This window comes from Haemaphysalis longicornis, unplaced genomic scaffold, assembly GCF_048455015.1.
Source record: "Haemaphysalis longicornis isolate Haplotype H1 unplaced genomic scaffold, Haemaphysalis longicornis Haplotype H1 scaffold_8, whole genome shotgun sequence".
Taxonomy (NCBI): Eukaryota; Metazoa; Arthropoda; class Arachnida; order Ixodida; family Ixodidae; genus Haemaphysalis; species Haemaphysalis longicornis.
The window spans coordinates 62,776,231-62,801,527 of record NW_027526445.1 but is presented as its reverse complement, the minus strand read 5'-3'; the positions used below and the strand labels follow the sequence as shown (position 1 = coordinate 62,801,527).

At 43.3% G+C, this 25,297-nt stretch overlaps 1 protein-coding gene across 1 annotated transcript in view; it reads right to left on the bottom strand.

Moving 5' to 3' along the window:
• Window positions 1-25,297, bottom strand: part of LOC144149787 (carboxypeptidase inhibitor SmCI-like) — a 196,399-nt gene that overhangs the window by 58,958 nt on the left and 112,144 nt on the right. Inside the window, exon 4 of the mRNA XM_077681430.1 lies at window positions 16,223-16,411. Within this exon, the coding sequence (XP_077537556.1) occupies window positions 16,223-16,411 (189 nt within the window). The remainder of the gene's footprint in view (window positions 1-16,222; window positions 16,412-25,297) is intronic.

Below are 25,297 nucleotides of genomic sequence, written 5' to 3'. Positions count from 1 at the left end.
CCAACATTTTAAGAGTCGTTTTACAGGCGGACCCATCGACGACACCCCCGTAGTACAACCGTGAGCCAATAAGGCTGGTAAAAACGCGGAGGAGTATTTGTTTGTCCGCTCCGTAGGAGCAGTGCAAAATGACTTTCAGAATATTCATGGTTTTGAGGCTTTTCTGTTTCAGGTGTTTTATATGAGAAATAAATATCAGTTTTTCATCTAGTACCACGCCTAAAATTTTGTGTTCCTTTTTGGGAGGGAATAAGACACCTTTAAGATTAATATTATGATCAGCAGGGATTCCGCGCCTCCTTGAAAATACAACACATGTACACTTGTCAGGATTAAGTTTAATTCATTCCTGTCTGCCCAGTCAGCGAGTTTTTTGGCACCAAGCTGGACTTGCCTCTTGCAAACGGACAGATTACATGATTTGAAGGAGATTTGAACGTCGTCTACATATAGCGAGTAAGAAATGGTTGGTGGCAATCCTTTTCCCAGCGAGTCCATTTTTATAATAAACAGCGTGCAGCTCAAAGCGCCCCCTTGAGGCAAACCATTTTTCTGGACGTGAACTCGGAAATGTCTATTGCTCACTCTAACACGAAAAGTTCTCTCCGACATGCAGCTTGCAAGAGTATTTAACTTGTTGCCTGACAAACCAAAAGACTTAAAGTCGCTAAGAATTCCATAGTGCCATGCAGTATCATAGACTTTTTCAATATCAAAAAATACTCTCATGCAATACTGCTTATGAATAAATGCCACTTTGATGTAGGATTCCTAGGCAACGAGTTGATCTTGTGTCGATCGCCCTGCCCTGAAGCCTGCCTGGCAGCTCTCGAGAAGTCCATTGTACTCCAGGAAGTACACAAGCCTCCGGTTAATCATCTTCTCGAAAAGCATGCAAAGGCAGCTCGTCAGGGCAATGGGTCGATAGCTAGCGGGAGAGGAAGGGTCCTTCCATTCCTTCAAGAATGCTACAACTATGGCCTCCGCCCAAGATTTTGGAATGTGCCCCGAAAGAAATATCTTGTTGTAAAGGTGAAGTATAGTTACAAGAGTGTCTGTGTTTAAGTGCTGTATCATTGTATATGTAATGTTGTCTGGGCCTGGAGCAGAGGCTTTACACGTGCTTAGAGCAGCGCTGAGCTGATGTAGTGAAAACAGGGAGTTGTAAGAAGTCTCTGATTTGTTGTTGTCACGTAGGGACTTTTTTTTTCACAGTTTACGTATTCGTGTCCATACCTTGCGTGCGTCTGTGTATGATTTAATGGATGTAAGGCAGGTGCGCCAACGCTCTCGTTTTGCCTCACGGCGCACACGTTTTCCGAACGCCTTGGCCAGTTTGAACAAAATGAGGTTACCCTAAGTGGGGTACCGACGGAAGATACCCCACGCCTTGTTCTGGGCCTCCCGCGCCCGCCTACAGTCCTCATTCCACCATGGCCTCCGCTGGTTGCGCGCGGCACCAGAGGCGTGGGGAATGGACTTTCTGGCGGCGTCGAGAATGTGCGCCGTGAAGAATTAAGCGGCTTCATCCACGTGTAGGTGTCTTATGGTTGTGTAGTGTAGCTTCGATGTCTCTGTAAATGTGTTCCAGTTAGCTCGTGCTTTATTAAACCTACTATAGGAAGATGAACTGCTTGTGCCTTTACCTATATATCTTAGTGAGGTGGGGAAGTGGTCACTGCCATATGGGTCAGTTCCCACACCCCACTCGAGAAGAGGAAATAGAACTGCGGAGCCAATAGCCAAGAAAAGGTATGAGTATGTTTTGTGCCCTATGTTATGGTATGTAGGCTGTTTATTGTTGAAAAGGCATGATCCTGAAGATGTAAGAAATTGCTCTATCAGGCGACCTCGCGCATCCGTACTAGTAGAGCCCCAAAGACAATTGTGTGCATTAAGGTCGCCTGTTAGGATGTACGGTTCGGGCAGCTGGTCGACCAACGGCTGGAAGTCAGAGCTCGAAAGTGCAAGATCAGGAGGAATGTATATGGAGCATACCGTTATCAACCTATTAAATATTATTGTTCGAATTGCTACAGCCTCAAGGACAGTGTTGAAAGTGACAGGGTGGCATGCTAAATATTTCCGGGCAATTATGGCCACACCCCCAGAAGAGTGTGTGCAGCCATCCCTGTTCTTTCTGTATACCAGGTGACTATACAAGACATTTGTGTGTTTAGAATTAAAATGTGTTTCCTGAACACACATTACACTTGGCTGATTAGCATGCAGAATTTCGTTTACATCGTCAAGATTTTTAAAGAAGCCTCTGCAGTTTTATTGTAGTATGTTCTCTCTTCCATTATGAAGTGTTTCGAGCTACAGGACTGTGTCGTTTATGTGTCGTCTTTCGGGGCTGTGACTCTCGTCTTTTTTGGCTTGTCGGGAGGCTTTGGCGTCGGGACGCGTTCTTTGCGGTGCACTGCAGACAAGAGCGGACCGACATCCATTTCATCCTCGGATGTCCTCGGAGTGCCTGAGGGATCCGACTCCTTGGACCGCGAACTTTTTGGGGCGTGCTTTTCCTTGCCCGCAACCACCGAGGCATTCTGGAACGCCTCTGATGGCGCAGGCGGTGCGGTGGGGGTGGGAGCTGCCGCTGGTTCCCCGTCTCCATCTCCTCTGCGCCTTCGCCTGTGGTTTGGGACGCTGGAGCGGACGTGGGGGATGCAGCATCACTCTAACCAGACGTGGTTGCCACCACAGCCGCTGCTGGCTCAGCGAGCGATGCGGAGGCGGGTCGGGCTGCAAGAGGCAACCCAGGGGGGAGGGGGAGGGACCAAGTCAGACTCTCGTTACTCGGTCCCTGCCGAACCAAGACGCCGCTCCGCAGCCCGGCGAGCTGCGTCGGCGTACCTCCCAAGGGGGAAAGAGCGAACCTTTTTCGCGCCTCTGGGAAGGTGATGGTTTCAGTGACTTTGATGTTAATGATTGTGTTTTCTTATTTAAACTTTTCACATTTTCTGGAATAGGCCGCATGTGCACCCTGGCAGTTTACGCAAAGAAATTGTTGAACGTTGCAGTTGTCGGACGGGTGGTCGTGCTGGGCGCACTTTGCGCAGGTAAGTCGGACGCGACAGGAGTTTGTTCCGTGCCCCAACCGTTAGCACTTAAAACAGCGCCGCCGGTTCGGGAAGTACGGCCGGACTGAACATCAGATGTAAACTGCGTTGATGAATTCTGGAAGGGTGGACTTGTCGAAGGTTAGGATGAGGTGCTTAGTCGGTATTTGTTTATCGTCTCTGCGGATGGTTATGCGCCTGACCGCGGTTACGCCCTGACTACGAAGGCCCTCCAGCAGGTCAGCTTCAGATTCATTTAGTAGGTCATAGTCGGAAATCACGCCCTGGGAGCTATTTAGGCTCCGGTGGGGCGTGACTAGGATTGGCAGATTGGCGATACTGGTTTGAGCAAGAAGTTTATTGGCATGTTCCTGGCTACTGACCTCGACAAGGATTTCACCGGTTCGATGTTTTTTTTTTGCCTTATACGACCCTCCAACAATACTTTCAAGAAACTTTGAAACGAGGAATACCGACTGTGAAGCAAGAGGTTTTGATTGGTCTACAGATTCCATCAGGATGAAGCGAGGATAGCTGTTCAGTTTCGGAGGACTGAAGTCAGGAAGCGGTGGAAAAGAAACTTCGGTACGGCGCCTTTTCGGGGGCCGATCACGTTTGGGGGGTAGTTTAGGACATGCCATATAGCATTGTATAAAAGCAGGGAGACGGGGCTACTTTCTCCTTTGACCTTACCCTGGTAGTCCAAGAGGTACCGGAGCTCCCTGCCTGGTAGACAGGCAGGGAGCCCATCGGCCAGAGCTTGACCAAGGCTCCGACGGGCACCGTTCACGGCTTCTAACCCTTCACCTGTCATCTTCTAGCCACGGTAGGTAACAGCTTAAGTATGGGGGTTTCGGGGTACGCGGTGTTGCCACTCACCGTCACCAAGGTTAGGCAAGGTGCCCCGTGCGGGGGTGTTTTTTTTTAACAAGGGCCTAAATTGATGACCTAAGAGGACCGCTAAAGAACTGCCTGTGACTGTATTGACTCCTTGCTGAGCGCGGTGATTGGAATACCTCCCCTGCCACCCCCTTTCAAAATGGGTGTCAGTTGTTTACGCGAAAGAAGCCTAACATTACTGCATTCAGACAGTGACGGCGGATTTTAGATGGTGCCTCGCGATCTTGTCCGAATAAAAGCTATGACAGCTGTTTAGAAGAATTTTAAGACCGCGAGATTTGTTCCAAAAAAACTGAAAGAGGATGTGTCACCAAGCTGAATGAATACCGGCTTGAGTCCTTTGAAAGATCGGCAGAAAGGTCGTGAACTGCTTTCTGGATTATTTTTCACAGGGAAGGCGCAAAAGCCTGAGTGCCCCTTTAGGGGCGATTGTTTCGGAACGAAACAGCTGGAAACACTCGATCCGCTGCTACCTTCAGCGGCACTTGAGGGCCTTGACTCGTGGGGGCCCCTTCTTGTACTGAGTTCAGCGGAGGTGGTAGATGATTTCGAAAGCGGGGAACAGGAATGTCCAACCCCCTCTTTTTCACCCGTTTTACGTCATACCTCATGGCGGTCTGTTCATTTCTGTTCGTAAGAACATTGAACTTAGAGGAAAAGGGACGTTCGAGAATTCTTCACAAAACTGCTACAATTTTGTCTCAACTTGACTACTATTCCTTTTGAGAATGAATTTTATATATAAAAGAAAGGCATATGCACAGGCTCTGCCCAGGCCACCGCCCTATGTCACATTTTTTTCTTTCTTAGATAGGCTTGTAGCTGTTGAAATCAGTGACCCAAACACAGTGAAGATTCAAAGATTTGTAACTAACTGTTAGTAGTTGTCACTGCTTCTGGTGCAAAAGACGTACACGAGAAAATCGCGGCCCTCATGAGTATGTTCACCACTCTATCAAAGGGAATAACATTCAGTCTTAAAAATCCGGGAGGAAGGATAATACAGTTTTTAGAATTGGAGCTCGACTTCCCGCCGGACCATGGGTGGTACATGTACAATCCAAGAACAAAAATAGAATTTTGCCATTTCATAACCGCAATTCAAAGCTCCTAAAAAAGGGCATAGCTATAAATGGCTTTCAAGCCCCTCTTGTCAAGTCGTGTCAGCGTAAAGTGCACAAAAGCTATAAAAACCAGCTGACACACCAAAATAGTGCTGCGAATAATGCTCCTTTTTTAGCATTAGTTGTGAAACTATTTTGCAAAGTTTAAAGAAAAAATGAGCGAAAACCAGCAACAATACTTATCTTATTCTATACTTACACCACAATCTTAAAAACCTTGCGGCACGTTACAAGGTTAACGTTCTGTTTTTCCCCATGCGAGTTATCAAAAAATGCTCTGTGTTTGAAAATAAAGTAGCCAGGAGAGAATGCAAAAAGAATTATGCAACCTGTTTTGCCGATTGCTCAAGTGACGGGGTTTACGAGGCTCCACTGTACTGGCATATTCTTTATGGGACTGCAAGAGAACACAAACTTCAGAACGCACCAATTCTATCGGTCAAAAGAGTGACTATTTAAAAGATACGGCTGTCAGCCACTACTGGAAGAAACAAGGTTGCTTAAGCCAGCTTCAGAGAAAACCGAGAGGAAGATAATAGAAGCCTACTACCTCGAAAAAACGAATGACAACAGCATGAGCACACCGTCCTTGTCACTGTTTGATAGAGATCCAATTCTTAGACGAGCTTTTGTAAAGAAAAGCCTATTTTTCATAGGTTTTTTGCGTCCATGTCGTGCCATCTTAGAAACTTGTTCGGTTTTTTAAGTGTAAATTTGTTTGCACGCTCGAAAAATATACAGTTGGCAGCCAGCCTTCAAGTGTGTTCTTCTTGTTGCTATTCCTTGGTCTTGTTTCGTTCACGCTGTTGTGGTTTTTGTAAGGTTTTAACATAATTTGAAATCGCCAGTGTTGTTTAGCACAATTACAAAATTTTCAGTTTTTTTTGTCGCGGGCAAACAAAGACAGCTAGATACAGTTACGAATCATTTTCACTCTCGAGCTGAAACACAGCGTCACAATTATTTATGAAACAAAACACAAACGAAAACGAAAGAATGGCGATCCGAACCCATGAAAAGCAAACATCAAAGCTACTAGAACTCCACTCTACATTATTTGAAAATCAAAGCTATTAGAACTCCACTCTACATTATTTGAAATGCTGATGCAAACAATTTAAAATAATCTGATTTCAGAAAATGTAAAATTTTTTCAGAAATTTTATATTGAGGCTTTATTTCAATATGAAAACAGCGATGAAAAGGGGGCCGAAGTGTGGCACAACATTTGGCAACCTATTTTTGCCTTCAGGGGAGGGATAAAGACACCGTGCCATTACTGAACGAGCACGAAAAAGGATATTTGCGTAATGAGGAGAAGATGGTGCAGGAAAAGAACGTAGAAAAAGTAGAAAACTATACACTTAAACGCAACACACCCTAATCGAAAATCAAAAAAAATAAAGAGCACAGGGGAGAGATAAAGACACCTTACAATGACTGAACGAGCCTGTAAAAAATATTGGCGGAATGTCCGAACACTAACCAGAAATCTATTTTTATTGGTCCCCTATGATTCCCCTCATTGAGACCTTTAATTTGACACCTCACACGCCCTAGAGGCACCACTTTGCCATTTAATTAAATTTATGACTGACGTGACTTTCTCGTGACCATAACCAGTAAGCAATTTTTAATTTCCCCCACGTGATTCCGTCATCGAGACCTTTAATTTGATATCTCACAAGCCCTAGTCGCATAAGTTTGCTTTTTAACCCAACCTAAGACTCACTTGACTATCTCATCAGTATAACTAGGAAGCAATTTTTGATTTGTCCTCCATGATTCCCGCCATCGATACCTTTGATCTGGTGCCTCACAAGCCGTAGTGGCATCAGTCTCACTTTTAACCGAATCCATGACTCACGTGACTATCTCTTGACTCTAACCAGGAAGCAACTTTTAATTTGTCCCATGTGATTCCCCTCATCGAAACCTTTAATTTGATACCTCACAAGCCTTAGTGACATTAATTTGAATTTTAACCGAATCAATGAATAATGAATAATTAATGAAAAGTATGAATACAATAATTAATAAAATGAACAGGCGTCGCCCGCACCTAATTTCAGACAAAAAAAAATGTGTGTGTCCTATGAATAATATTATCAGGGTAACGAGCGCTGGCACTTTTTAACAACACAGAAACACGCGTGCTCCACATTCACACGCCAGGGAATACCCAATTCAGTTTTGCGATTTTCTTCCGCGGGTGGCGCTGTTGAACGGAGCCAGCAGCGCCACCTGTCCCACGTTCGGGCCCCTATCGGCAGTCGTAAAGTTTCACTTCATCTGGTGTCGATAACATCAACTCAAAAATATTGAAGAACACTGTGCACATCTCTAGTCAAATTCGGTTCCATATTTTCAGTAAATTATTGACATCAGGTCAGTTACCTGACTAATGGAAAACCGCCAAAGTTGTTCCTATTTTCAAATCCAATAACAAACACGCACCCGACAGTTATCGGCCGATTTCTTTGACGTGCATAAGCTATAAATTACTGGAGAACATTATTGCATCCATCGTGTATAACTACCTCGAATCCAACCACTTTTTTTCGTCCATGAGCATGGTTTCAGAAAAGGCCTGTCATGTCATACACAACCGCTGTAATTTACAACTGACCTACACTCTAACATGAATGCTAACCAACAAACAGACTGCCTTTTCCTTGATTTTTCAAAAACGTTCGACCGCGTTGCTCATTCCGCCTCATTTCAAAATTATCAGCCCCTTGACTGGGTTCTTTAACTTTATCATGGATTCGGAATTTTCTGTCTATGCGCCAACAATTTACCGTCGTCAACAACTTTTCTTCACACCTCGCAGATGTTACTTGTAGAGTTCCGCAGGGCAGCCTCCTGGGCCGGTTACTGTTGCTAATCTAGATAAATGACCTGCCCCTCAACATTTCATCACGGATACTACTCTTTCCGACAATTGTATTATACATCGTACGATTACTAGCCTTAACGACCACCTTTCCTTGCAAAATGACTTAAACATATCTACAATTGGTGTAATACATGGCAAATGTCACTTAATTTGAGTAAATGCAAAGTAATATCTTTTAGTCGGGAACACGATAATTCAGATTTTTTTATTCCATCAACCACAGTGCAGTTTCGCAAGCCGCTTCCTATAAATATCTGGGTGTTCATCTAACACCTAATCTCTCGTGGAGTACCTACATTTCCGCCATTTGCGGAAAGGCTTGTAAATCACTGGGTCATCTGCGACGAAATTTACAATGTGCACGAGCTCTTGTCCGCAAACATGCGTATCTAACCTTTATTCGTCCACAGCTAGAATTCGCGTCAGCAATTAGGTACCCTCACCAAAACTACCTAATCGTCCAGCTGGAATCTATTCGAAACAGAGCCGCCAGATTTGTTGCACGCAAGTATGACCATCATCTTAGCGTTACCCAAATAAACAACAATTATCACTTCAGCCGCTAGATACCCGTCGCATGGTCACGCTATTATGCTTTTTTTATAAATACATAGTTCGTGTTAGACCTAACCCACTTTCATAATAGTCAAAATTTCACGCGCCTTTTTGGCAAGGCGCTTGCTTTCAATTCATCGGCATTGCCTCGAGGAATCATGCACTTGAATGATCTTCCTCACCAAATTGCATCCATACCTAGTCAAGACAGCTTTACCGAATATCTGCACCGACATTTTTCGTAGAATTGTGTAATGACAAATTGCCAGAATAATATTGTTACTGTTTATGGGTGTTTTCCTCTTTGTATTCGAGTGTTTTCTGATGTTCGAGATTCCACAAAAATCATGTGCATTTCTGATAATTGTCTGTTAGAAACGTGCATGGCGTGTTTCATTTACGTCTGTAAGCTGATTACGCAAACTTTATACTGTGTACTTGTCTTTGTTCTTTTTCCCACTATTTTTTTGTTCTTTCAAAAATGTAACCCCACTTACTCAATGCTCTTCAATGGGATTGTAAGGTATAATAAATAAATAAATAAATAAATAAATTTGACTATGTAGACAAGATTCTGTATACCCCGCGCATTTTTCTATCCCCTGACTGATCGTGTGAATATGGTTCCTTGCCTAATACCCCTCCCGAAACCATGTTTTTCGTTAGGTCGAGTGAAATCTAAAACGGCAGACATTTTGTTAGTGATTGCCTTTGCGAGTACCCTGTACACGACTGACACAAAGCTGATCGACTTCTACTTTGCGTGTCCTTCATATCACCTTTCTTTAAGACTCGGATGATGATCGCATTCTTCCACGATTCCGGCGCACATGCGATCACTAGCAATTGCGTATACGGGTTTTGCAGATTTTATATTGCAATTTGCCCGCCATCCTTCTAGAGGTGTGCGGTCGTCACCAGGTGCTTTCCCACCTTGCATTTCTTTCAAAGACTTCTTTATTCCGCTCGTTACTGGTGGGGTGTCTATCTCCTCTGCACTAATTCCTCGTTCAGTATTATCGCGAATATCCTGGCTGCTGCACAGGTCTACACAGAATTCTTCGGCTACTATGACTATTTTATTCTTACTTGTGATGACGTTGCCTTGCTTGTCTTTGAGTCGTTACACTTGATTTTTCCCCACCGCGAAATGCCTCTTCGCTGCTTTGCGGCTGCCTCTGTTATTTACAGCACGCTCAATCCTCTCCATATCCTATCAATTTACAGCATGCTCAATGCATGTGTTCTCCTTATGTTTGATATTTTACGCTTATTGATTTATTTCAAAAGCTCCGCTAGTTCCATTCTTTCATTTGCGTGGAGTGTGTTTTGCTTCGCCGCTTCCTAATTACATCTCCCTTTTACTAGAAAAGTTTACCAGTACCTTTTCTAGCGATCGTATTCGACTTCTACTGACACTCCGTGAAAATGCGTGTAAGATTGTCGCCCGCTTCTCATCCCGGAAACTCCGCTTCATCGGTAAATATCGGTTCTTCAGCACGATGCTAAATTGTTTAACTTTCCGTCTTAATGTTATGTTATGGCTTCGCCTGTTTCGTACTAGCGTGTTACGGTAGCTCCTTAAATCTAGTTCAAATTCGACGTCTTACCATGGGGGGTCTCTACACCTCACCCTTCTGAGCACTGCCAAATCCTGCATGACACCAGAGGTTTTGCAAGGTTAAAATTTATTTCATTTTTAGGGTAACAATTCGGGCTCATCTACGTCCGCTTCGAGCTCCCGCATTTGCAGAAGAAGGTATTCATGATGCTTAGATTATTACGTTGTGCCACCTCGACCACTGAGCCCCCTCTAATATTTCTACACTGACCATGGTTCATAACTGTCTTGTCTCCAGCCTGCTTCTTGCTTACTTTTGAATTGAAATCCCCCACAACTATGGTATGCTGTATATTTACTGTTTTGTATTGCCGATTCGATGTCTTTAAAGGAACATCCAACAAGCTGGTCGCCGTGCCTGGATGTACGTGCGTAAGCCTGTACAACCTTGAATTTGTATCTATCATTAAGCCTAATCACAAAACCGGCTACACTTGGGTAATACTATAGTATTAGTCAGCATTGCCAGCTATGCTTTTATTGAATAAACATCCCACTCCCAGTTCTCTTCTGTGCACTAGGACACGGTAACATAGAACGTGTCTATTTTTCACCGCTCTAACCTGTCCTCCTAGCCTTACTAATCCCTATTACATCCCATTTAATGCGCTGTAATTCCTCGAACGAACACCTCTAGAGTCGTCTCGTTAGATTAAGTTCTCATGTTAACATTGCCAGGTTAAAACTCCAATGGCGGCCTGTCCACATCCAAGGATGTTTTGCACCCTTTGCTCCATCAGAGGTCTGACTGCTACCGTGGTCAGTTGCCTCGTAGCCGCTGGAGACTGATGACTGAGGTTTATTTCACATATTAATTGGAAGCCTTTCGCAACCATCGTTGAAACATCCAACTCTTGGCGCAGGTTTTCTGGAAATAAACAATGTACCCAGAGTGCTTTTACACAGTCCGGAGGAACCAATGCAGAACTTTGTGCCACCGGAGATTGCTTTGTCAACTAATGGGGCAGGTTGCTGTGGTCATCTCTTAAGTGCCATCATAGCCATCAACCTTGCAGCGCCTTTTCAGAATATCATCGCATTCAAGTAAAATTACTACCTTGTGGACTTCACGATCCCCCGAAAGGCTCAAAACATTGGCGACTGCATGGTTTAATAGCTGCGCTTCGCCGAACTAAAAATATATGTTGTTTATATGTTGCATTATTATGACTGATCAAGCGCATCTGACCACTCCTTTTAGAATATGGTGATATAGCGTCAACGACGGTTAACGATCGCTACCAAAGAATTAAAGGAGACAACACTGGAGTTTGGATAATAAGACTCCTAATTATTCGTTGTTTACAGACGTTTCACAGCAATTGGATGGCTTACCACTTAATATTAGCAGAGAATGAGCAGCTTCTCCGTGTTGTTAGAGCATAGTTTAGTCGCATACTTTTCCCAATGACACAGCCCTTGCTTTTGAATAAGGCACCACGTTATTCGACTACTCCGGGGCCACGTTTGCACACGTGGACTCCCGGTGAAGAAAGGGTGCCCCTCTTCCATCAGCCGTTAAAGCTTCTTGCTTCCTCTGGCAGAATAAACAGTACAGCCGTACTTCGCTCTCGACCAACGTAACAGAGATAATTGAATGATGAATGGGTCTAGCCCAACATAAAAGTATAAACTTTTCATAGATTGGCACACTCTCCGGTGGCAAAACAGCACCAGTTTCGGCAAGTTGCTCTTACGGCGTTTGCTCGTCCAGCAGCGTTAGTTCCTAACATATTCGAACAGCATTCCCTTGCATATTCTCTTACGATATTGCGGTTGTCGTCTCTTCACATACATTTGTTTGACTGTGCTGCAGTTTCGACTGGCTGGCTTTAGCAAGGGCGAGATTACAACCACCTTTTTTATGTTACCCTAACATGCAAATCAAATCAGGATGGGCATGGCTGCACCTGTGGGTCACTTTACCAGTTGTAATTACACTCGAATTCGGTCTACAGGTTGAAGATATTATTTTGCAGCCGTTGTCTTGATAGAAAAGCATTTGTGAGTCTTACTGGCGATGTCAGACGCTTTTACTTGCGTTTGAAGAACTCTACAAACAAATAACATGTTTACTATAGATTCGATCAGATGTTAACTTGGAACCTTCGAGCGAAAATCTTATTTCAGAGATTGCTTCACAGAAATAGTCTTTAGCGAGGCTCGCATCCCGAAATGAAGTAGTACTTGTTCAATGAAGTATTTCACATTGTAGTTTTTACGTCCTCAATGTTTTTTTATACGCTCAGTAATGTCTAAGTTTCGTAGGTATTTTATAATGAAGTATTTTACACGGGTTGCCAAATGCCGCAATAACAAGTGAGATACGCTGTTGTGAAATGTATCCAAGCGAGAAATTCTTTTTCAAAGCATTACATGTTATCTCTGTATAAATAATTCGCACGAATGACGCCCCCGCTCTGTTATAAGGGTAATTTTAGATTTAAATCGGCCCTGTCTTAAGAAATGCTGGAAACATAACTGCGCTGAATAAGCTACTAGCTTTAATATATAGAGCTACCAAAGAAGTACACAAAAGTACCGAGAGCTAGTGAGCGAGTATCATGTGACGAGCGCCTGACTTGCCAGATAGACCTTCGCGAACAGTCGGACCACCGTCCGTGAAGTGAACCGTGGCGTGCGGTTTTTCTCGCGTGTTCGCGTGCAGCCGGGCCTCATGTGGGGATCGAGATACCTACTTCGCGCTATAGACGCCGAGTACGCGAAACCGCTTGTCGCGGTATATCGCGCGTGCTAACGCGATCCGCTTTGGAAAAGATGTGAGTGGCTGCGTACAAAAGAAATCCGGCCTGCAGTCGTGGAGAACTATCAGCACACATTTCCAAATCCATGATATTTGCAACAGCCGCGTAAAGCTCGCTTGGTTATGGCCATTACAGAGTAATAATAATAATTGGTATTTTGTACCTCATGTGCCTTGCCTGCTTCCAGTTGATTAAATTGCTGCAAAATTGCGAGAAAGGGCACCATTGGTCGTTCTTCTGAGCCCTTACGTATATATTTGATCGTCATGCAAGAAATACTGCAATATTGTTAAGGTGTTCGTGAACTGTATACTGAAACAGAGTATACGTATTATCACAATATGGTAAGAGATACCATTGCTCTTGTTCTAGCGGGTAAAAAATGCGTTCTTGTTTCAATTTGTTGTGCTGTAGCCATGCAACCAAGTCTGGCTACAACTTTTCGAGTCTTTACCAAACTGGCGATAGGTGTGTTAGGGATACCTTGGCACTCAATTTCGACCGGTTTGTTAGAAATCACCACGGCGTCGTAATCATATAAATTACTCTCAAAGCACTGTTGACTCTTTTATTGAAGCATTTGTGCTTGTCAAAATAGAATCATTGAACCCACATTTCTTGGACGGATCGCGAGACTAACACGCGTTGCTCTGTTTTTAGCTGTTTAGCGTCCGAAAAATCAAACCAATTTTGCAAAATTGGTTAGCTTTTAACATGGCAAAAAGCCTATTCATGACAAAATATCTCAAATAAAGTTTCGATTTTCGCGTCTAGCTCCAGGAGTTATCACAATGCTAGTCCCACTGATTCCTAAAATTTCGTTTCCCCAAAATGTACTTTCCCCACTTCATTTCACTCTCAATACTACATAAGTTCTTCCCATAAATATATCAAAACCCTAAATAATGTTTAATTCAGTAAGTGAAAAGGACCGACAACCCGTGGACAATTAGTGTAAGTTGGTGAATACCATACATAGGTTATAAGAAGGAGAACGGAAATTAGAAGAAGTCCAATAACACGATAGATGGATGAAATAAAATATCGGTGGTCAATACTGGACTTACGCAGCGCGAGAAAGTTGTGGGAAGTCAATGGGCGAAGCCGTCGCCCTGCAGCTCACGAAACTAGTCTGCGTGTGATGAGGGTTTAAAAAACAAGCTGAGTTATAACTTTTTCAGTGCGCACGCATTGTGCTCCTGCCTCCTTTAATGGTAATGAATTGCTTATGGATCCTTAAATATGAAAAAAAGCTAAATTAAAAAAATTGTAGGCCTTCTTTGAATGACCTCATTTCCTGCTCACTGTAACTGGACACATGACCTCACCTAACATTCAAACCTTCCGTCGGCCATATTCTTATTCGCATAGAATATGCAAAGGTAACGCAATAAAACACGCCTGCGACCACTGTGGTTTAATTCCAACCCTGGCACTGTAAAGTCATGCACCCGTAAGCTCCGAAAACCCATAGTACATAGGTATGTGAAGAGGTACACCGACTGCAAATACACTCGTTCAAACGGTAAGCAAGGTTTTCGCAGTGCACTTGCTATTGTTCTTCAGGCATCTACGGCAGTACGCACAACAGTTGCTACGTGGGCAACCTTGGATGATCGAATTCATTTTATTAGCTTTATCGGCCTTGTAGAATGCCGAATAGTCCTCCCTTTTTTCGGAATTTTTTATTTGTTTTATTCCGGTAATGAACAACTCTTTACTTCTGTTCAATATTTTGCTGCAAAAATGTCAGTAGTGTTTTTTTATGCCCGGCTTCTGAAACCGCAGTTCACTATACCTCTACCCAATTATTCAAATAGATTCATATGAAAATCTATGTCACAGATCTGCTGGCAATATTTTTCAGCACTTCCCGACTTCATTTTTGTATCCGAATGTTCTATATTCCTAATGAAACTAGTTAGTGGCATTCTCTACATCCTTCCTAATCTTATCGAGGGCACAATTTACACCAGCTGTGAATTCATCGCTTCACGTGCAATCACCATTTTCATATGTTTTTGTCCATTGGTATCATGTACGTTACGCGAGATGATTCCCTTATCCGAAGGTCTGGTTTCATATCAACGAATCAAGGCCTGTTTTGTTTCGTTGGTTTTAAATTGAATTTTGACAAATTTCAATTTCTTTTATATTGCATATTAAGCTGTTTGCCGCCATTCTGAAAAATACGTAATAATCGGCAAAAGGTAGTGGTTGTAAAGTATTTTTAAGTGAGATAAATAGTTCAAGCCAACCTCTTTGAACATATTTGCAAACTGTACCGCAGTCAATGCCCATTGGGCGCAGGATTTCTTTCGGGTGCCTATGATCTGCCCAGCATACCTTACAACGTTTTTATTTGTCTGATGCGCCTTCGTTCTTTTTAGTGACTTTACAGCTTCTACTCTGTCTGTTTACATATCTGACTAAGCTCATTATATTTATCTTTGTCCTTGCTAGTGTGGTTTCCGGCGCAACCACTTAAGAAATTCCGGTACCCGTTCACCTTCTTACCTGAACAAGACTGGTATCGTCTGCAAATCGCAAGAGGCTATCGTGTTCGCCGTACACCTCCACTACAGCCTTTTTTCCGTCATTTTGCTGAACAGCTCTCCCACACACGTTGTAACTCAAGCTCTGATAAGTAACGATTTACCCGCATGATGCCAAACCACGTTTTTACTCGTACGTGTAACACCTTCAGAGTAATGGTAAGAGATATGGCATGCTAAGTCATCTCACGAATATGAAATGCGCTATATCCGAAAAAATAAATTTCCTTCAGTGCTTAGTCAGTGTAAAATTACATAGGTAATTTCGGGAAAATTTGAAAATCAGAAAACAAGAAATTTTAACGATTCACATTCGTCTTAATGACCACCTTCTTATAAAATTCGTACTTACTGTGCCTTTTCGTGGCAATGTTAATGTGGAGCGTGGCCGCTATTTGCGAAATCAGACAAACAAAGCTTGCAGTTCTTTTGGTGTGGCCAGTAACATTTAGTGCTAAGTTCAACATCCATATTTCTGTTTTATAGAGAACTGACATCACCAAGTCTGATGTTTTCTGTTTGAGCTCTTGGCAGCTATTTTTCGAATCCAATCATTTTGAAAATGGTCATATAAGGTCATTCACTACTCACGTAAAAGTTCTGCAAATGTAACTATAAAATTGATTACTGCTTCGCAAGCAATATTATAGAGAATCCCTTGAATAACGTAACGCGGGTGGAAATGCTATGAATAGAAGCCCGCTATCAAACGCCCGAAAGAGACAGCATAATAATACTTACGATTGCAAGTGTTTAGGCAGTCTGCCCTTGAAACAAACGCGTTCCTGTTTCCACCGCAGCTAAGGTACAGAAATTCCACGCACTGCCCAGTTGATTGATTGTATCCAAACCTTGTAACAGGTGTTTCGTCATATGGACAGGTAGCAGTCGCCGGTTTCATAGGAAGCAGGCAGCGATCTTGAACAAATTCTGGAACAACACAAAAACGCACAATACCTCGTGTCCATATTATTTTCCGATAGTTAGCAGTTTTTTGCACATTGCTTGATACCGGTAATATGACTTCCGGACCATACTCAATGCTATATCTGAAACTACAGTGAATGTTGTTTTCAAATGAAAACAATTGTTTGGGTAAAATGTAGTTTACTGTGGCAGATTAGCATTATTTAGCTCCTTGTAGAGAGATCAAGAAAATCCCAGGCGATTTTCACTAACGTGGCACCTGGGGAGGAACGAAGGAAGCAATATATTAATGTATTCTTGGCTCGTTCGCGTTTTTCTTCGTGGTGGTTAAACCGTTAGGCTGAGAGGTATACATATTTGCATTGAAAGTCTCGTGTGTTTGACGCACGAAGTGTTGTAGCGCGAAGCACTGGAAAAGGAGTGTCCTGGTGTGTCCTTTTATTTCGCGTTCTTGACCACTAAAATGAAACTGCCTAGCGCAAATCATTGAAACACGAGTGTCCCGGTGTTTTATACCATGAATACATGACCCTATAACGACGATGACAGGAGACCACGACAGCCCGAGAAGATAACCGGCTTATACCCTAAAACTAGGCCCAATAAACAAACTAAAAATATTGAAAATATGACCTTATTTGAAGGTGGCATGGTTGGAGTTACATGAAGCTAACATTTTGTTTTTTTTTTTGTAGCGTCCGGGAAATTGGTGCTAGGAGGATCAAATTTGGCACCAAAACGCTTAAAAATTTATAAAAGAGCAGTGCGAAAGGATCAAATTTTACATGGAAGAGTTCTTGCCGACAATTCGAAAAATCGCGCAGCTTCATCCACCTTCGCGGAAAATACCTTCGCCTTGACTGGCAGCTTCTACACAGCTACGTGTAAACACAAGCGCAATGACGGGAAGCTTTAGAGATATAACATTATCTTTTTACGACATGGAGTTTTGCGGTTGAGTCACACCTGGTGCAATGCAAGTAAAGAAACCGTAGCTAACTTCCGCCACGAGGCGACCTTTTTAAAAGCTATACTCGCGTTATACCGGGATTCTTCTGACAGATCGACAAGATAAATCAGCTTAGTAGCGCACTTTTCGTCACGGTACAGCCAAAGTCATCAATCTAAACGAGACGGATATCGTAGCTTTATTCGGCGAAGCAGCAGGTGCAAAGTGCAGAATAAAAAAAGTTCCCCCGGCGGGGCCTCTAAGCAGTTGAAACGGGTGCAAAGCTATACTCAATTCCGCTGCATTCCTAAGGCACTTACAAACCAGGACATGCGGTATAATGTCCGCGCTCGTCCAATCGCCATCTAAACAGACCGCACTAACCACACACCTTAACCGCCCACCCAGCTGGGTTATACTACATGAAAACGAACATTCTTGCTTAGGCAGGGGTCACAGTTTTTTGTCAAAGCTAAAGAAGGCGATCCGCAGCATCGGAGGCAAAGTTACGAAGGGGGGCAAACTCTAAATACGTTCATCGCTACGTGAGAAACACCACTCCCATACCGGGTGCAATGGGGTGACGGTTGAGGATGCAACAAGTGTCATAGTGGAAACTTGAATATCTAGACGACACCTGGGCGCTCAGAAACATGCAACCACCTGCCGTGATGGACAGAGCAAGGGCTAAATTGATATGTAAATGGCTGTTACGTATAAAGTGCTAAAATAGTATTTGCCCCCCTGTCAACGTCCCAGGTTTCAGGGCTTTATAAAGACCACGTTTTTCCTAACTATGGCGCATCCCTGCCAAATGGGCACTGTTGTCAGTGCAGCACACGATAAATAGGTTTTCGCTTTAGGACAGCATAAAAATGGTTAGTAAGTACTCTACTACAACTTCAGCGGCCTTTCTGGCCAGCAGAGCTTCAGACTGGGTATTTTGTTTTAATAGCCATACACATGAGCATGGCAGTGGATTGCCTTAGCAATAACGAAACATCACTTGATGCCTTCAGTAAGCAAGCATCGCAGCTTATTCGTTCAGAACAGTGGTTATGAAAAGCAAAACCTACAAGCTCTTGCTCAACATTACTGGAGGCGTGCGGGGAAACGTCTTCGACAGGAAGCTGCTCTGGTTCTATGATTCTTTTCTTCTGGCGGTCACCGACCAACCTACGCTCGCTAAGTGTGCTGCCTTGTCAAGAAGCAACCATAATCCCGGATACCTAATGGGTTAGAATAAAAAGGGCCAACCATGCTAGAAAGGCTCTTAGAAACATAACCACCACTCCCTCTGCAGAGAAGAATCTGACCACCGTAGTGTAGTAGTTGGAAGCTACCTACAATGACTGGCAACTCTACTCTCGGCCCTCAGTCTCCACCCACTGAAGAGCGCCTGTCCAAGGCGGCGGTCAGACCAGCGATACAGCAGATGGATCTTATAATGTCTAGGTCAGGAGAGGACGCCTTTGAAAACTGACAATGAAAACATTCAGCGGAAGCACCTTGCTGAGTGAGGGACTTTTAGCTGTACTACTGGAGGAGTGTGGGACATTACATGTGATATCATAGGGTTAAGCGTAGTTAGAAGACAGGAGAAGGCTTCATGGAGCTGGCTTGCTAGAATATTGTGTGCTACAGTGTACACCAGTGGAAGAAAGAGCACAGGAATTGATTACATTGAGGAATAAATATCAGAAAACCTGGAGAAGTTTTTTAGCGTTGGCCAGAGAGTCGCAGCTGTTGTGATCAAGCTAAACAAGCGATACATGTTAATGATAGTACAGGCCTATGCGCCGACAACCAGATACTAGAACGAAGCCGTAGAGAGCTTCTATGAAGAAGGCGAATCAGCAATGAAAGACATAACGCAGATGAGGATTGTGATGTGAAATTTGAGCGCATAGGTCACTAAGTAGCAAATGGGGGAAACGTCAGTGAGAAACGTACGAAAAGCCGAATCACAACATTTGAATAGATACGCTGGTAGAATTTGCAGAAAGAAAAAAAAACTTGAGCTGGAATAGCACTTTTTTTACAAACAAAAGAATAGCAAATAAAACTAAACGTTTTTGAAAATGTCAGAACTTGAAAGCGTCAAGTCCGACTGATCGGAGAAAAGTACCTGAGCTCTAAAAACGGCTTAAAAGTAGCAACACACTCCACCTTCATCTATATAACATGGAAGTGATCGACGAAACGTGGAAATTAGGGGTTAGCGTGAAAGTACCTACGAGGAAGATAGACCTCAGCAAAGACAGGTTATACCCCGTCTCAGGCGAGCAGAATAATATTACGCACAAGTTAGAAACAATAACAAAGGTAGCAGAACGAATATAAATGAGCTGCATGCCAGCGACTTTGCATCAAGGGAAACTACTGAGACTCCAAGTTCAACGTGCGATATCCCAGTTGTATCTAAACAGGAAGTTTGAAGGGTACACAAAGGCATGAAAATAGGGAAAGCTGCAGGTGACGATGACACATCGGCGGATCATTTGAAGAAGGGAGGAGACATGGCACGAGGAATTATTGCGGTAATAATTTCGAAGGCTTGAAGACTCAAAAAGTACCCATGGCCTGGTAAAACGCAAACGTATTCTGATCCATATGGAGGAATATACCAAATACCTTAATAATTACAAACCTATCAGCCTACTCTGACTTGTTTGAAGCTCTTTACCAAAGTTTCATATAGCCGCCTACGTGACACGTGACACCCTGAATCCCCAGCAACCCATTCAGTAAAGAAAGTGGTCGGGCTCAAATGGTCAAATCATCTTTTTGATGGACCTCTTCAACCATACACGTATTTCGAAACAATGATAGCGTAGCAGCTAGCGCGTGTGAGGCCATTCATTCAACGCAGGAATTTTGGCTAGTTAGTGAAATGATTTTGAAATGGTAAGAAGAACTGTAACGCGAATATACATAAAGATACCCTCACAAAGCACAAGTGCTTTAGATCAACTTGCGCTTCATGGAGGACAAAGACAACATACATATAAATGCGTAAAAGCGATATGCAGTTTGTGGGTGTTGCCGCTTTCATGGAGATTGTGGTTGGTGCTGTAGATAGGCCTTTCCTTATGAGTGCAATAACAGAAAGAATGCCCCCGTGCACTACTCATTTTACTGGATAACGCCAATCGACTCCATAACTTCTCTTTGATGTTGCGTCTAAAAGCTCCGCACGATCCGTGTAGCCTGCAAGTCAGGCACGAAAGATACCCCTGGGGGAACGCCATTTGGCAGATCACTGCGGGCGGAGCTCCTGCAGGCCTGACTTTCAGAGCACATGCGCCCAGGGCAGCTTCGGGTTGCGCAAAGGCAAGGGGAATTCGGCAGAAACGCTTCGCAAGTATTGTTTTAAAAAATCCCATGTGGGCGAAACATTCTCGGCCACAATACCTCTGTGGTTGTCCTTCCAGAAGTGACAATATGTCAAGGAGCGATGGGCTTTCAGTAGCATACGCGTGCGACTTGGTAAATGATGACGCATTTGCAACGCCCGTTAGACTTTACCGTTTAAACTAGTCCCGTGACCATTTAAACCACGCCTGCCCATAGGTAGATCACAGGCTGATGCGCGGAAATGTATGTAGCCTACAGATACTACTTTTCATTTCGTAGGGCACACTTTTGAACATCGAACACCTCGGACTGAAGTAATGTACTGTTCTCGAGGAGCCGCGAGCGCCGTCAACTATCAGCATGTCGTGCAGCACAACGTTACACAAAGCTGAGGCACATATACGACAACGCCCACGCAGGGTTGCAGGCACGAGGACACTGACAGTGAATATAATCTACATCAAGTACTGTAGCGTTTGCGTTGTAGGCATTAGGACACTCCCTGTGAATACAATCTACAGCAAGCAAAGTAGCTTTTGTCTTTGACGTGGTTGCTTTCAAAGAGATGATTTTAGACCACTTAAGCAAACTATGGGGAGTATCTTTTGCAAAGGTGGAAACATTTGCCAGAAAAAGAAACCATACAAAGTGGTCTGATCGAGATAAATTATGAAACAGGTTTTTCACTAATGTGACTGACGTCATTTACGTAAATGTGTAAACATATCGACTAAACGCGTTCCGTTTCGGAAATCCGTGCTATATTGTGTACAGTCGATTTGTGGGATTTGTATAAAGGTGCCGTTTCCTAAGTCTCAGAGGTCTATTGTTTCTAAGTCTGAGAGGCCATATTTTGACAATTTTTAAAAAACATTGAAATGGTTGATAGGGTGGAAGGCACTGAGATAGTGAAAAAACAAAGCTTATATCTTCTTCATTGAAATCACCCTACAAGAATTTTTTAATGACTATGTCGCCACTTTTGATACATTATTTTTGGGAAGCCATATTTTGTTCGTTTAATATAGAGGTTCTCGCAAAATGACGTGATTTCTTTATTAAGATTTTTTTTGAACCCTCTGAGCCCAGTTCTTACTGACACTGCCTTTAAATTCAGATATTCATTTTTGTTCCACATTTAAACAGACGGAATTGTTTAAAAAATAACTCAGTGATCAGTATATGTTTAGTATATAAGTGAACAATGGTTTGAGAGTTCCTGTTGTTGTACAGCTGAACTTTACTGGCGTTACAAGGTTCGCGTGTTCAAAACAGACAGGCACTGCTTTCAACGCTGACAGAGACTGATTGGGACTGACCGGACCCGGAAATTTTTACTTCGATCTGCTGTATTCCTGGTGATACTCTGAAAGAAAAATATTATAATTCTAATTCACAAAGTGTTAGACAACAAACACCTCAAAAATTGCAGGATGATCTGCCGAATCATACTCGTATATAAAGCGTTTACCAAACTAATGGGTAACTGCCTAACTGAAATCCTCTATCCCCGAAAACCCGAGAGCAGCCTGTTTTTAGGAAACGATGCTCCCCAGAAGTTCACATTCTTGTCGTCCATCAATTACTAAAGAATCTGTGGACCTGACCACATCCCTTTATAGTCCATGTATAGACTATGAAACACGTGGTGGCAGTTCAGTATAATTAAAATACGCGGGATTAAACTATATGTATCTGAGAGTTGGAAACCACACACACTCACAAACGTATATATATATATATATATATATATATATATAGGGTTTGGAAATGAGGGGCTCGTTAGGAAAATACAGAAAGAAATTCTTTCTGTATATATATATATATATATATATATATATATATATATATATATATATATATATATATAGATAGATATATATATCAGGGTGTCGAACCGGACCGAAAACCGGAGCTGAACCGTTATTTTTGCCGGAACTGAACCCGAACCCGAACCGTTATTTTTTGAGCACGCAGAACCCGAACCGGAACTGAACCGAAAAAAGCAATAACGGTTACCGGTTCATGCCGAAACGGTTCGACCCTCGGTTGTTGATATTGCACAGTCAATGCAATTCAGGTCTTTTTTTCTTTCACGTACCATCAACTTCGTACCTGCTCGCGCACTTTCCCCTCCAGACAATTGAACACTATCACGCTCTATGTAACAACAAGGGAAATGAATGAGCACCAATGTAGCAATGTTCTGTTGCTGCTGGAAGCGCGAGCGTAGTGGAAGCTGACCAAACGAAATGCCATTCTCCGCAGCTTGCAGGGGATATAAAACGACTTTTCCCTTCCCTAGCTGCAACTTTAGTGGAGCAATCAGGCTGCAGGAGTGCTCCAGTGCGCAGCAGCGAAAGCCCGATGTGTGCAAACTTTTTCCATTTCATAATTTGTTTAAAAGGTAAAAGGTAACACCTGCAAATCGTAATATTTGACAAGTGTGACCGCAGGAGCTGCTCAGTGGCTAAACCGCTTGCTGCTGACCACAAGTGGCTTCGATGTCCCTTACCCACGACCGTTTTTGAGGACAGTACTGTGGACAAGCTCCGTTTTTTACAAGTACAAATAACAACAGATATGTCAGGGAAAACTGTTAACGTGCGCACTTAATCTCTTGGCAAGAAACTGCAGTCCTCGACCTTGTCTTGGAAGCAGAAACAGTAATAAAGCAGATGACACGTGCAGAAAGGAAGGCCGCTACATCACACTGTCCCATTCGCCGAGCGATCATCTTTTCTGCTTGTTCTGCAGTTTTGTCTCTTTCAGATCTGCTTTTTTTTAAGGTGCACTTGTACTGACTGCCCAGCTCGCTACATTACTTCTACTGCTACTCGTTCCGGAGGGGAGTACTGATTTGATTTGATTGTGGGGTCTAACGCCCCGATCCAGCACAGGCGATGAGGCGCGCCGTAGTGGAGGGCTTCGGATTAATTTTGACCACCTGGGGATCTTTACGTGCGCCGAAATTTTGTACACACGGGCGTTTTTGCTTTTCGCCTCCATCAGAAAAACGGCCGCCTCGGCCGGGAATCGAACCCGCGACCTCGCGCTCAGCAGCGCCTTAGCCACTGAGCCACCGAGGTGGGTAAGAGGGGAGTACTGCTGTGGACGAATTAAAGAGCGTCTACCCAAAAAATTTCTTCTCATGCTCCGCACGTCAAATTTCCCTTTCATTTTGTGACAGCATAATCTGTTATAAGATTACGCAATGTAGCACACGGAACGATGGCCGGTACGATGACATACTGATTGTAATGCACACATCCAGTATAGCTTTCGCAAAAGGAATTGCAGCGGTCAGAGCAATAATGCAGTGACTGAGCGTTAACTACAGCTAACTTTTAAAAGAATTGTGGCTAACACATTCGATAGGGTGACAGCTAACAAATTATTCAGGGTGACCAAATGATCTAATTCATTGGTAGTATTTATGTGCCTGTAGTAGGATTTTTCGGTTTTGTTACAAATATACAAAAAATGTGCGCCGTTGGTATTAGGCGCTGATATTTGAACACGCCAGTACGCAGACCTAAATTTAAGGCTTCAAGGTTAGCGTGATAGGCGATTCCATAGCGACGATTGCGATTTCAACAAAAAATGAAACGGCAGAAAATATATCCCACCGTCATATTTCTTGGCGGTGGCTTTATGAATAGTCGCTAGGACAACAAAAAGTCTGGACGAGAAAGTAGGTGGTAAATCGTCACCACTTCATCTGTTTTTCTAATATCTCGGGATTATTTAAAGTTTGCCTTGCAATTGCGCCACTGCCCTTGGGGAACAGCAGCGTTTTGAATTTTTGTTTGTGTTTTGATTTTACTGTCGCTTTAAACTACTAAATGTTTTTTTTTCTAATTTCAGTGACAATTCAACTCATCGAACCGGTTCGCGAACCGGTTAAGGCTCCCGAACCGGTTCGCGAACCGGTTCGGCACGTGATTTGGTCGAACCGGAACTGAACCGGAACGAAATTATTTCACCCGAACCCGAACCGTAACCGAACCGGTATTTTTTTCGGTTCGACACCCTGATATATATATATATATATATATACAGAAAGATAGGTCGGCAGTCTACAATGCCAAAGGAGGCATAGGGGTGTGGTTAGGCTCTTTTCTTTTTTTACTATGGTTAATTAAGTAAACATTTTTTTTGAATATACAGAAGAAAGAAAGAAAGAAAAACACGCGCCCAGAGTGGGGACCGAACCCACGCCTTTCGATTACATGTCAAATGCCTTAAAAATTCGGCTATCTGGGCGACTGTGTTCTCCTTCACTTTCTGGGCTATTTATATTTACTAGAAGTGTATCTGACGCTTGAGGGTGGTAGCCAGCGCCACTCTGACTACGCCAGCGCCACTCTGACTAAATAGCCCAGAAAGTGAAGGAGAACACAGTCGCCCAGATAGCAGAATTGGTAAGGCATTCGACATGTAATCGAAAGGCGTGGGTTCGGTCCCCACTCTGGGCGCATGTTTTTCTTTCTTTCTTTCTACTGTATATTAAAAAAAATGTTTACTTAATTAACCATAGTAAAAAAAGAAAAGAGCCTAACCACACCCCTATGCCTCCTTTG